Below are 12,854 nucleotides of genomic sequence, written 5' to 3'. Positions count from 1 at the left end.
TGATCATAGAGTTAAATCAAAGGCTGTGGAGGTGGGAGGCTTCTCCTACAGAGCTGTTTTATTGGACATCACACTCAGAGGTGGGGCTGCAGACACAGCCAGATGTACGGACCCCCTCCAATCTGACTGGCCCCCTAACAGAGACAGGTAGTTTGCTTATTAGTGTCATGAAAAATGGGAGACAGACCCGACACCCCTGGTCCAGACACTTAGTGCCTGGTAACGTTTGACAAATACAGAGACACAAAAACAAAAAAGGAAAAGAAACTGAAAATGGCAAAAACACAAGTATTAAAGATACCAAACAAACATGAGAACAGAATTCTATTCAACTGTATTTGTAAAGTGCCAGATCACAACAGAAGTTATCTCAAGGCACTTTACAGTGTTTCAGACCTGACAGAGAATAATTATACAAAAGATGATATAGAAAACCAAACAATCCCATTTGATCAAGCTTTAGGAAACACCTCAGTATAGAGTAACTCAGTGTAGAAATACTCAGTTACAAATAAACGTCTTATTCTGAAAATAGTAATAGAGTTGAAATACTGGAGTATTGTCAGTGAAATACACTTAAGAATACCAAAAAATGATTACCATATTATTACTTATTGTTCAGAATGACACGGTGTTAAAATAATGCATATGACAACGTTAGGATATAACTAAATCGAATTTTCATGTAATTACTAAAGTAATTGTGCAGATATAGGAAACCTGGGTGTTTCCGTTTGTGTCCAGAGGCCTTATTGTTGTGGACTTTACTAATTCTTATTAATAATAATGAAGTGGAGGCGGACAGGCCCTTCGTTAGTGGTTTTATTCTTTAAATATTGTCTTTTTGTTGATCTCTGTCACTAATTCTCACTTTATTCTCAAGTTTCTGCTCGACAACAGCTGCTCGGGCCCCTCCCCCACACCCCCCGGTAACAAGCACCAGCCAATCAGAAGGCAGCGCGGAGGGGGCGTGACCAATAGGAGAGCACGATGTTGTGTTTGGAGCGTGAGAGAGGCACGTGACAGTCCCCGAGGTCTCCGCCCACTTGCCTTACTGACCGACATTCAGCCGAGCCGAAGAAAACGACGACGTAAAATCAGCGAAAAAAACAATGGAGTCTGGTGGAGGCGGAGAACCCGGGTGGACAGCGACGTCCTGTGGTGGCGAGCGGTGCTGCAGCACAAGGTAACTACACGAAAAGTAGATATTAGATATTAATAATTATTATTATGTGGAAACATACAATGTGCTTTAAGTACAAGAGCACTCCACTAAGAAGAATACAAATACAATTAGCAGTACTGCACTAAAAGAGTTCTCTATGTTCCTGAGAAAACCAAAGTATTTGAACGTTTTCTAAGAGGTTTAGTTAAATTCATGAACAGATTCAATGAGAGAAAAACTTTAACAAGCGGATTTCTGAACAGTTACTGAGACTTTAGTAAAGAAGTAAATGTTAAACGTAAATGTAAACTGAACGACATCTGTGCAAGAAATTTAAAAGCTGAACCTGCAAATAAACCTGCAAATAAAGGTTTAATTGCTGAACGGTGGTGGAGTAAAGTAAAAACACATAAAGTGGAAATACTGAAAAAAGTACTTCAAATAGTACTTGGTGTGCAGTACTTTCCACCTCTGTCATCCCGCCACCAGGGGGCGACTCTCTCCTAAAGTGTTCTCAAACAGCCAATCAGAGCGCTTCTCACCGGAAACAGCTGACAAGTCACTTCCGCCCGTTTAGAGGGAAAATGAAGCTAAGATTTGTCTTTCAGAGCCTAAAACGTGAACAAAGAGAAGGTACAACACACTCAAACGATCCTAAACAGACATATACAGGAATTCACGCTCTACATGGGACTTTAATTTGTCGACGTGACGTCGAAATTACCGAGATCGGTCGTTTTCCTAGCTAACAAGCTGTTTGCGTAATTGCCTAAAAAACAGTTTATATAATCGTCTGATATTCGACAAAAACGTAATAACATAACATTTAAATATCGAAATTTACAGTTATAAAGATAACAGACGTGTAAAATGACCTTTGGCGCTAAATTGTGTGGTTAGCAACAGCTTCAGAGGAGAGTAAACAATGAAAAAGGCGGCAGCGGGAAATAAACGTCAATGAACACTGTAACAAAAATACTCACATAATGTGAATTTATTAAAAGCTTAAATAAAAGCAGACTGACACTTAATAAATAATGACACTGAAATAAGACAAGAATGAAAGAGGCAGAGACGTTCACGGTTAATAATTCAATTCAATTTGTATCGTTCTTTTACAATTGACATTGTGGCAAAGCAGCTTTACACAACCAAAGAACACGAACAGTGAATGTGTATAAAATAGTAATATATAGTATAAATACTATAAAAAATACTATATAATTAATATAATATTTAGTCTGAACATATGAGAATGAGAAAATATAGATGTTTTAATCCTGATGGACCTGCATTAGTGTGATTTCACAGTTTGAACCGGATTTCTGTCTCGTCTTTTTGTCCTTTTGTCAGATTCAGGTTTTTCGTAATCGCTCGTTGTTCGTAGTTTTGTAACCCGCACAAAGACGTTTGAATTTCCCGCAACACCTGGCGTCACGTGAACGCGTCTCGCTTCGTGATTGGCTACGTCGTGGCGTCTGTTTAAAGAGCCGGCGCGAGCCGCGTTTCTATTGGTCAGCTGCGTTCTAGCGCCAAGATTTCAATAAAAGGGCGAGCGGACAACAGCGGCCGCTCCAGTGTCCCTCGTCGTCCGCTGCTCTTAGTTCAGCTCGTCATCGGCTCCTTTAACCTTTAGTTTTTACAGTTCAGTTTTAGTTAATTTATTCTCGTGTCCGCGTTTAAGTTACAGGAAATCAAAATGCTTTCTGCTCGCTCTCCCCTGTCGACGAAGAACGACCAGTCAGTGAACAGCCGGATGAGCAACATGTCGCTGGACAAAGAAAACACGGTGAGAACAGAAGCAGCGTCCGAGCTTCCGGGTTCTGGTTCTGTCGAAACGTTTCAGGCCCAAGGTGGAGTCGGTCCGAGGAGCAACATGGCGGACACTTCCCGTCGGTTCCGACGGACCGACTCCGCTGTAAAGTGGCCTGCTCTCTCTGTGTGTGTCGGTGTGTTAAACGGTGTAACTGAGCACTAAAATGAGCGTTTTGTGACTGAAGTTTGGTTTGTGTTTGTCACCTTCCAGCCTCCGAGTCTGAACACCACCCGCATCTTGGCGTCGAAAACCGCGCGGAAAATCTTCGACGATGCTTCGGTGAGTTTGTGGAAATGTGCAGAAATCGGACAGACAGGTGAGCAGCTGACATGTGAAGCCGGTGTCGGACACTCGGAGATGTCCGCCGAGATCAGGTGGCGCCCAAAGTTCCGCTTGTGGCGCCAACACGGCCGATCAGCTGTTGGAGGAAATATCCAGCTGCTGCCTTTAGAGTTGTGAACGTCCTCACTGTGACACGGACTAGATCAGCAACAGGGATGAAGTGTGAGGGTAGTTGGACTCCGATGTTTAGATAGAAGTGAAAAGAGAAGGACGGAGCCCTCCCAGTCCAGCTGAGAGCAGAGAAAGGGGAACGTGTAATCACGATGGTGGAATGAGCTGCCTATCTCTGCACGCTCAGCCACCTCACTTGCAATCTTTAAAAAACTGCTGAAAACAGAACTCTTCTGCATCTTCCTTTGCACTTAAAAAAAATAATCTACCCTTTCTTTCTCACATCTCTTGAAACAGAAACACTTTTTAACAGCACTTTGCTTTGATGTTGTTTCTTCTTGACTTAGATTTTGTTTGCTTGCCTTGTTCCTCACTTGTAAGTCGCTTTGGATAAAAGCGTCTGCTAAATGACTAAATGTAAATTTAAATGTAAATGTAATTAAATCCTGACCACGCATCAAGAGCCAGTGGACAGTTGATCACTTTAAATAAATGTTCACATGTAGATGTTTGAGAAGGAAACAGAAAGTGTCTTAGTGACACGTGCTGGTTTCACCGCCCAGTGTTGAACTAATGAGATGAAACAATGGTTGGGTTGGTGAAGATGAGGATGAGTGTTGGTGTGTCGGAACAGTTGAGAGACTTTGTCTGTTTTTCAGCCCAAAGTGACGAAGAAGAGCAGCAGCAAGGAGGAAGAGGAGCCTCTGCTGAAGGAGAACCCCCGCCGCTTCGTCATCTTCCCCATCCAGTACCACGACATCTGGCAGATGTACAAGAAGGCAGAGGCGTCTTTCTGGACGGCCGAGGAGGTAAATGTGGCACCGCAGCAGTGGGACACATGACCGAGCCTGTGCTCAGTGAAGTGATGTGTGTGTCTGTGTGTGTGTGTTCAGGTGGATCTGTCCAAAGACCTGCAGCACTGGGAGTCTCTGAAGGACGAGGAGAGGTACTTCATCTCTCACGTGTTGGCGTTCTTCGCCGCCAGCGACGGCATCGTCAACGAGAACCTGGTGAGGAGACGCGCCCGGTGACCGTGGCTCATCTAGTCCGGTCCAGAGTGCAAATGCTTTGTGTGATGAATGATGAGTGGAGTAATTGATGTTGTGTGTGTGTGTGGCCACCAGGTGGAGCGCTTCACGCAGGAGGTGCAGGTGACGGAGGCCAGGTGTTTCTACGGTTTCCAGATCGCCATGGAGAACATCCACTCGGAGATGTACAGCCTGCTGATCGACACCTACATCAAGGATCCCAGAGAAAGGTGAGGCTTCTTGTCCCGGTGGTCGCGGGCTGACAGCGGCTGGTGCGTGAATAATGCGTGTGTGTGTTTATTGCACTGACGGTGCGTTCGCTGCCCCTCAGAGAATACCTGTTCAACGCCATCGAGACTCTGCCGTGCGTGAAGAAGAAGGCCGACTGGGCGCTGAACTGGATCGGCAACAAGAGCGCCACCTACGGTAAGCCTTCGCCCCCACCCCATCATCGCTGCGCCCTCTGCTGGGGTGGATCAGGTTCGGTTGTTTATTGACGATGTGTTTGTGGTGCAGGAGAGCGCGTGGTGGCGTTCGCGGCCGTGGAGGGAATCTTCTTCTCCGGATCGTTCGCCGCCATCTTCTGGGTGAAGAAGAGAGGCCTGATGCCCGGCCTGACCTTCTCCAACGAGCTGATCAGCAGAGACGAGGTGAGGCTCCGTCACGAACCGATAACCGTTAGTTCCCAAACGGGCTGTGGGCCGAACCGGTCTGATCGCTGTTGTGGTTTCAGGGTCTGCACTGTGACTTTGCGTGTCTGATGTTCAAACACCTGGTGAACAAGCCCTCGTCGGAGACGGTCACGGCCATCATCAGGAACGCCGTGGAGATCGAGCAGGTGGGTTGGCCAGTTCCGGGGTTGGGGGGCGGCTCTGTTGCGTTGGGTCCAAATCCCCGAGCAGTGGTTTCTGACGTTAAGTGTGTGTGTGCGCAGGAGTTTCTGACGGAGGCTCTGCCGGTGAAGCTGATCGGGATGAACTGCGAGCTGATGAAGCAGTACATCGAGTTCGTGGCCGACCGACTGATGCTGGAGCTGGGCTTCACCAAGGTAACGCCGCCCGTCTCTAATGCAGATCGCCACCAAAGGTGTCGTAGTGTGGACGAGGCTCGGGTCTGTGATGATGAGAGGCGCAGGGGTACGGACCTCAGCCGGTCATGGGGGCTGAGTGCTGCTGGAGTCTGATCGGAGAACGAGTGGTTCTCTGTGGGACGACAGCAGCACGAGACAGACGCCTGTCTGAACAGACCGGAGCTGCAGTCCCGTCCCAGGTGCTGGAGTGTGTCGGGCTGTTCCTGGAGTTCTGTTCATGTGGTTCAAAGAAAAGAAAGTGTGAAGCTGCAGTGAGAGGACAGAATGTGGTTTAGCTGCTTTTCCTAACCCCCCCTCTCCCCTGTCGTCCTCCTGTCCATGTGGTGCGTGTGCAGATCTACCGGGCCGAGAACCCCTTTGACTTCATGGAGAACATCTCTCTGGAGGGAAAGACCAACTTCTTTGAGAAGCGAGTGGGGGAGTACCAGAGGATGGGCGTGATGTCGGGCCCCACGGACAACACGTTCAGACTGGACGCTGATTTCTGAGGACAGAGGAGGTGCACTCGCGGGACCAACTGATGACAATGTGGACTCATGTTAATCCGTTACTCGTGCTCTACAGGTGACAAACTGAGCAGAAACACTTTACCTGTAATTAAGGACCTGGTTTAGTGACGGCAGCTGAAGGGCACTGCAGTCCAGAGTTCTGGTCCAGGAAACGGGTGATGATCTGGATGCCTCCTTGACCAGAACCTGGTTTATTTTATGTTTTGTTTTAAACTGTAGATGTTTTTTTATTTTATTTTTATTTTTTTTTATCTAATCTGCTATATTAGCATGTTTGTTTCCCATGTTAATGTTTCTAGTTTTTGTTGTGTACAGCATTTAGTTTTTGTAATAAAGTCAAATGTACTTTATCTAGGAACCTTGATTCTGTTCATTGTGTGGCTGTGAAGATCAGATTCAAGTAAAGGTTAAATATTAGAATAATGTAAATACTAATAAATGACAATACACGTTCAGTTTATTCATGAACAAATTCAAGCAGAGTCCCTTCAAATGTGGCTTCTGAACATTTACTGAGGAAAGAAATCGGCCACATTCACAAACCGAACCTTTAGTTACAATAAGTGTTAAGTTGGAGTTACACAGCAGAGAAAGTAGTTTGTAAAAGGAAAAATGTTGTGGAGCTGATTCACTGTTCTGACACCTGCTTCATTAAAAATACATGTATTGGTGTTAACTATCTTCAGTGTAACTAAAGCTGGCAGATGCACAGAGGGAAGTAAAACTGTTTCTACCTGAGGCAGGTTCAGCTCTGCTCGTCACAAACTGTTTGGTTCACACAGTAAATTAGATTTGAAATAATTTACAGAGATTCAGGCTAATAGTTTCCCTCTGTTTCCAGTCTTTGTGCTAAGCTAACCAGGCTCTATAATGGCTACCTTACAGAGAGTCGGATTAATCTGAACACAAGTCCTAATGCTGTTAGAATAATAAGAGTCCAAGTAAAAGAGGAGAAAGAACAAACAAATAGAAGTGGTTTATGTGAAAATGGGAAATCATCACAACAGGACACAGAGTAGTCAGAGGTGTAAAATGAGTGGTAGAAGTACACAAATACTGGGAATGACAGCTTTTCCCTTAAAGTAATTAGTTAGTAGTCATGGTAAATGTAGTGGAGTCAAAATGATAAAGTAGAGGTACTCAAAGGCTGCACTGAAGTACTTTATGAGTAAATGTACTAACAGCGAGTATTTGATCAGCTGACCTCTGCAGGCAGCTGGGAGCGGACAGCTGCGTCATCACCCCGGGCGGAAGTGTGTGCACAGTAAAAATCCCAGAAAAGAAATCATCAAACTTTTCCAACAGATGATTTATTGATCTTTTTAATGTTTCTGTAGTAAAATCAGAGAAACGTGTCAATACGAACCATTTTGGACCATCAGTATTGTCTCGGTTCGTCTCATCCTTCTAAACACGAACCGTGGTGACGTACGATGAGGAAGTAAACAGAACCTAGTTCCAAGCATTCCAGAGAAGTCGCATCTGATTTGGACTAAAATGTCGGTTTCCAACCCGAGGCAGACGTTTCTAAACCCAGTAAGATGTTTAATGTCTTTATCTTGAGCATTCCTGGCTGTCTGGGCTCATGGTTTTTGTCGTAATTGGTATTAAATTGGCCAATATGAGGGGGTTTTGTCGGGGCGAAGACCCGCTAGTTAGCATCTTAGCTAAGCGTCCAGTGTCGCTTTGTAGTTAAATTAATAATTGTGGTGAAGTTGTCTTGAGTAACGTGACTGAACTAGTTCTCCGTACCTGTTAGTAGTCTTAGTAAATCTGGGAGACGATTCATTCAGCAAATGACTTTATTTCCACAAAACAGTTTATTTCAAGTTGTAGTTTCACATAGTTCGGTTCCGCCTGTTGGCGAAGTGTCCGTTTCAGGCGAATTTCTGATTAGACTTAATGTAGTTTGTGTAGAATCAAACTTAGTGTTTATTTCTGAAGGCCGAATTAAAAAGTGGTTCCCAAAACGTTGGTTTAGCAGTTTACGTTAAGTCTGTTTGTGTTGACGCGTTTAGAAATAAGCGGGCAAATCTTAAAACATACAGAATCTCTAATGGAGTTTGGCGCCGATGCAGGAGCGTGTTCGACTGGTTCGACGTTAGTTCGTCTTCCAGCTTTTATTTACTGAAGTGCAGCTTTTAGCTCCAACTACTACATGTCAGACACATGCTGTAGTTTCTACTCCTCGACTGGTATTTAACATTAACACTTACTAATTAAAGGTTTCTCAGTAAAGAGGGAAATAACTGGAAACGTCTTCAATAATGTCTTCGAACATATGGAGAATGTTTGAGTTCTACTGTTACTGGACATTCTGGATATTAATACATATCTGGGCCTGGGAATGTGTTAAACTGTAAAAGACTGTTAATTAGTTCCTAATTAAAGAAACACAGCTGTAGCTTGATGTTGTTGAAGTAAATGAATTGTTGTCTTGTTGTTCAGTAATTAGTCAGAGATCATCTGTTAGCTCAGTGTAACTTCATTACAGTTTTTCTCAGTCGCTTTAGTACAATTCTCAGATCAGAATTGAAGTTTGCAAATATGTGTGTGCATTTCTCAAAACAATTTGGACAAACAGCAAAACACTGGATTTCTTGCAAAAGCCTGTAACTTGCTCAAAATCTTTAGTTCATCTCTCAAAACTAAGTCTTTATGTCATTGAACATGTCAGTGCCATCAGAATGTCAAGTCCTCGTGTCATTGTCTACGAACAAGACAGTCAGATTACTTAGTCATGTTGTCAATATAACTGTACTTTAGAGGGAGGTTCTGATGTAAACTATGGCTAAAGTTTTGATGACAATTATTGTAAAATGTAGGTTACACATTTTTGTTTGATTGCAAGAGACTGGACAAGATTCACATTTACACTTTTATTGTTTATATTGAAATTTGTTGACAGACCATGTCATACCAACATAGAAAAAACCCACTGCAAACAGTAACAAAAAAGATAGGACAATATTCTGTACAACAGTACAGGCAGTGCAGTAGGAATTGGTTTGGTCTTCCTATAACTCTTGTCGTTCCCGTATGTTAGGCCACAAATTCTCATCCACATCACAGCGAATATCCTCTCTTGCAATGCAGCGTGGAAAGAATCTTTTAGAGTGTCTTATCCAGCCTCTGCAGGCGTCTGCTGTGATGTCATCACACGCTGCATCCAGCCAAGAGGGTCATTTGTGTTTGCATTTCCTTGTCCTTCCATTGTCAGACATAGAACATTGTGTTGTGCTTCAGCCATATACAGTATATACTTGCCCATTGATTGACAATGAGATGCACCTTTGTTAGAGGAAGTCAAGTCACCTGAGAGCAATTTACCAATTCAGGACAGATTTAGAAAAAAACATATAACGGAGATGTATAGAAATATGTTTGTCACATTATGACAACTTGGTCAACCATTTTGCAATTAATGACTTATACGATGAACTAATGACTAGGTGTTTTGAGGAGTAAGACTATTGCACAGTGAACTATATAATACATTTTGATCAACATGACATAAACAATAATGATAATGTAGCAAAGAGCAGAGAATTGTACATAATCATTTACATGGATGAACCAAAGCAATTGCAACTTGTTCAAAGAAGTGAGAAACTGCTTATATGATGTGCACAAGTGACATCATGATGTGAAGATTGAACAAATAGTTTTGAGAATTTCATTCTGATCTGAGAATTGTACTAAAGCGACTGAGAAAAACTGTATTGTCCACATTAGAGAACAGTTGGTGTTTTGTAGTTTCTTTTTTAAAATGAGTCACATCATCACATGATGGATTGTTCTGTGTGGTCGGAACTCTCATTTCCCTGAATTTGGGAAATGGTGGAAACCATGTTCATCTGTGTGTCTCCAGGGGTTTGGCTCTCATGCTGAGAATATTCCAGCTACCTCACGTCCTCCCTTCTTTATCACACTGTCACTTTATCCACAGGTGATTCCCTTTGCTGGGACGATCCTGGGTGGTTTGCTGCCAGGGGAGATGGTTCTCATTCAGGGTTCAGTGCCGCCTAATGCAGACAGGTGAGGCCCCCTGTGGACACTTCATGTCTTTGTGGTGGTTTAGTTTTGTGTTCTTGTGGTCCATCGTTAGCTGCTGGTGACAGGTTTGACTTCATTTCTGGATCCTGATTCATTGTCTGATTCTCCTTGTGATCCACTGGATCTGTGTCGATCTTTTGTGTCTTTATTGTGTTCTTGTCTGCCTGTGTTTGTCTGATTCCATGTGTTGGTTCTCTACAGCTCTGAAGTATTGATATGATATCATCAGTACTGGTGATATATGATGTGAAAATATTCGGGCCAACACTGTATTGAAGAGCTAAATGTTTGACTGTGGCTTTTCTCTCCTGCAGGTTTCAAGTAGACTTTACATGTGGCAGCAGCGTGAAGCCACGTGCTGATGTGGCGTTTCACTTTAACCCGAGGTTTGGCCGCTCACCGTGTATCGTCTGCAACACGCTGCAGAAGGAGCGCTGGGGCAGAGAGGAGATCCTGTATCAGATGCCCTTCACTGTTGGTGCGGCGTTTGAAATCATCTTCCTTGTTTTGAAAGATGCGTTTAAGGTATAAGATGAGCTGCTGTAGCTGCTGTGCTCTGTCGTGTGTTTCCTACAGTCACCTGCTTCTTTGTCTTCGTAGAAATCAACAGGAAGTGACAGGAGTTTGATAAAGAAACTCTGTGAACCTCAGTGTGTTTGTGTTTTTATTGTCATCAGGTGGCTGTGAACGGAGCTCATGTGTTGGAGTACAAACACAGGTTGGAGCTGGAGCAAGTCGATACCCTCCTCATAGGTGGAAAGGTCAAAGTTCAAGCTGTTGGCATCCTTCCTGCAAGCTCTGTGAGTGTGTGTGTGTGCATTTCTGCAGTTTGTCATGTGACTAAACGTGTGATGAATTTCATGTTGTGTTTGTTGTGTTCAGAGCTCAGTTTCTCCTGCAGTGAGTACGAGCAGCCTGCACACAGACAGCAACGTAAGAACATGTGATGTGTATTAGTTCCTAACTCATTGTAATTAACACTGCGTCCTGTGATTGGCTCTGAGTGTTTGTCCATGTGTCTGCTCACAGCTCTAACTTGTCCTGGATGGTGGAGGCTCATAAATGTGTTCAAGTTGGTTTCTATGTTGACAGCACATGATGAATGACTGTGTGACATGTTGGTAACTGATTGTTTCTTCATTTCAGCTGCTACTGTCAGCAACAGGTGACTTGGTGAGTGTGACGGTATCTTTATTAATCAGGTAATGGAATGATTAAAAGGTCGAGTTCAGCCCAAAGGAGTCAGTGTAAGTGAAAAGAAAGAAACCGGAGAAGAAGCAAGTCAGAGAATATGGTGTTGATTTAATGTTTGTCTTTAACAGAGTGTTCCCTACAGAGGAGAGCTGCTTAAAGGTCTGAGTGTTGGACAGAGCATCACGATCAAAGGAGCAACCAATCAGCACGCACAAAGGTAGGTCACACCTGAGTGATGTCACAACTACAGTGTCCAGTCGAGTCTGATAGATAATTTCCGGTTATGGCCGTACAACCCGACGGACTCGACTCGACACTGTAGTTGTTTGGAGGCCTGCTGGGAGTCACACTCTGCACCAGGACACAGATCTCTTACCTTTTCCTGACACCTGCAGATACTTCACTGATTACCTGGAAACACACCTGATTCAGTTTTCAGCCACTCTAACGTCCCTGTCCGGTTTCAGTGTTTGTGTGAACCTGCGAGTGTCGGACAGCACTGACATCGCTCTTCATCTGAACCCTCGTCTGAAGAAACAGGTCTTCGTCAGGAACTCCTTCCTGTCTGACTGCTGGGGGGCTGAGGAGACCAAGGTGGACTCGTTCCCCTTCGCTGCCGGACAGTATTTTGAGGTAACTACTACAAACCATTTACTGTCTGTCTGAGCTACAGTGTCGAACTCATCCTGTCTCCTCTCCAGATGATCATCCTCTGTGACTCTCAGCAGTTCAGAGTCGCTGTTAATGGACTTCACCAGGTGGACTACAAACACAGGGTCCAGGACCTGAGCCGGATCACCCAGCTGGAAGTACTGGGAGACCTGACGCTGCAGGACGTCAAGATCATCTGAATGCTTTGTTAATCAAAATTAGTTGAAGTGCCTGCTGCAGTGATACAAGCCTCACTTCATGTATCATGTTCATGAATCTAAACCAAGTGCAGCCTCGAAGGAAACAGCTGCAAGTGAAAGCACTTTAAATTCATCTATAATAAACTACATTAACTAATCACGTCAACCTGTGGCTGATTCTGCTCCACTGACAAACTTACATGTGTGGAAACAGGAATACACACCTTCAGACAGATGTACACACAGGATATTACACACTGACTCACTCTGGCACTTTCCCAAACAAACTGATTTCATTAAGTGGATAATTAACTCTGCCTTTGATAGTTTGTAGTGACCATCTCAGTACATTTCCACTTGACAGGAATAAATCCCATTGAAACATTAATAGTTACTGTTCTTCAATTTAATACTGTTGACTTATTTTCAAAAGACTCTACATCTTCTCTGAACCGTCTTTAATTATTAAAAACACGATAACATGTTTTTAACAGCATGACTGAGTGAAAAGATTCAAATCTGCTTCATTTGTTCAGATTAAACAGGTGCTGGTCATATAATTTAAATATCTTCAAAAAGTTGATTTATTTCACTAATTCTGTTCAAAAAGTGAAACTTGTATGTTATATTCATACATTACACACAGACTCATATTTCAAGTGCTTATTTCTTTTAATTTGACAACTAATGAA

The 12,854-nt window shown here is 43.6% G+C and overlaps 2 protein-coding genes and 1 non-coding gene across 4 annotated transcripts; all 3 read left to right on the top strand.

Moving 5' to 3' along the window:
• The first annotated feature begins 2,700 nt into the window (after positions 1-2,700).
• On the top strand, positions 2,701-6,434 carry LOC113148888 (ribonucleoside-diphosphate reductase subunit M2). The gene is made up of 10 exons (XM_026340628.1): positions 2,701-2,954; positions 3,192-3,260; positions 4,094-4,243; positions 4,328-4,444; positions 4,559-4,692; positions 4,794-4,888; positions 4,979-5,112; positions 5,196-5,300; positions 5,397-5,510; positions 5,888-6,434. Exons 1-10 carry the CDS (start codon positions 2,865-2,867, stop codon positions 6,038-6,040), a joined length of 1,161 nt encoding a protein of 386 aa, XP_026196413.1. The 5' UTR covers positions 2,701-2,864; the 3' UTR covers positions 6,041-6,434.
• On the top strand, positions 5,575-5,708 carry LOC113149889. The gene has a single exon (XR_003297607.1). It is a non-coding gene; the product is annotated as a small nucleolar RNA SNORD94 (small nucleolar RNA).
• A 1,047-nt stretch (positions 6,435-7,481) lies between the features above and the next one.
• Positions 7,482-12,550, top strand: LOC113148890 (galectin-8-like). Of its 2 annotated transcripts, XM_026340630.1 has the most exons (9): positions 7,482-7,597; positions 10,011-10,099; positions 10,432-10,642; positions 10,795-10,917; positions 11,000-11,050; positions 11,264-11,290; positions 11,440-11,528; positions 11,779-11,944; positions 12,013-12,550. In XM_026340630.1, exons 1-9 carry the CDS (start codon positions 7,559-7,561, stop codon positions 12,160-12,162), a joined length of 945 nt encoding a protein of 314 aa, XP_026196415.1. In that variant the 5' UTR covers positions 7,482-7,558; the 3' UTR covers positions 12,163-12,550. The 2 variants fall into 2 exon arrangements, with proteins under 2 accessions (XP_026196415.1, XP_026196416.1); XM_026340631.1 differs by lacking the exon at positions 11,000-11,050.
• The last annotated feature ends 304 nt before the right edge of the window (positions 12,551-12,854 follow it).

Source organism: Anabas testudineus, chromosome 24 (genome assembly GCF_900324465.2).
Source record: "Anabas testudineus chromosome 24, fAnaTes1.2, whole genome shotgun sequence".
In the NCBI taxonomy this organism is placed as follows: Eukaryota; Metazoa; Chordata; class Actinopteri; order Anabantiformes; family Anabantidae; genus Anabas; species Anabas testudineus.
The sequence above is the reverse complement of the archived record's forward strand: the minus strand, read 5'-3'. Positions and strand labels throughout refer to the sequence as shown.

Coding starts and splice junctions, on each gene's coding strand:
- LOC113148888 (XM_026340628.1), top strand. CDS start 2,865: ATGCTTTCTGCTCGCTCTCCCCTGTCGACGAAGAACGACCAGTCAGTG. Junction 2,955..3,191: donor CGCTGGACAAAGAAAACACG/GTGAGAACAGAA, acceptor GTCACCTTCCAG/CCTCCGAGTCTGAACACCAC. Junction 4,889..4,978: donor CAACAAGAGCGCCACCTACG/GTAAGCCTTCGC, acceptor TTTGTGGTGCAG/GAGAGCGCGTGGTGGCGTTC.
- LOC113148890 (XM_026340630.1), top strand. CDS start 7,559: ATGTCGGTTTCCAACCCGAGGCAGACGTTTCTAAACCCA. Junction 7,598..10,010: donor GGCAGACGTTTCTAAACCCA/GTAAGATGTTTA, acceptor CTTTATCCACAG/GTGATTCCCTTTGCTGGGAC. Junction 11,291..11,439: donor TGTCAGCAACAGGTGACTTG/GTGAGTGTGACG, acceptor TGTCTTTAACAG/AGTGTTCCCTACAGAGGAGA.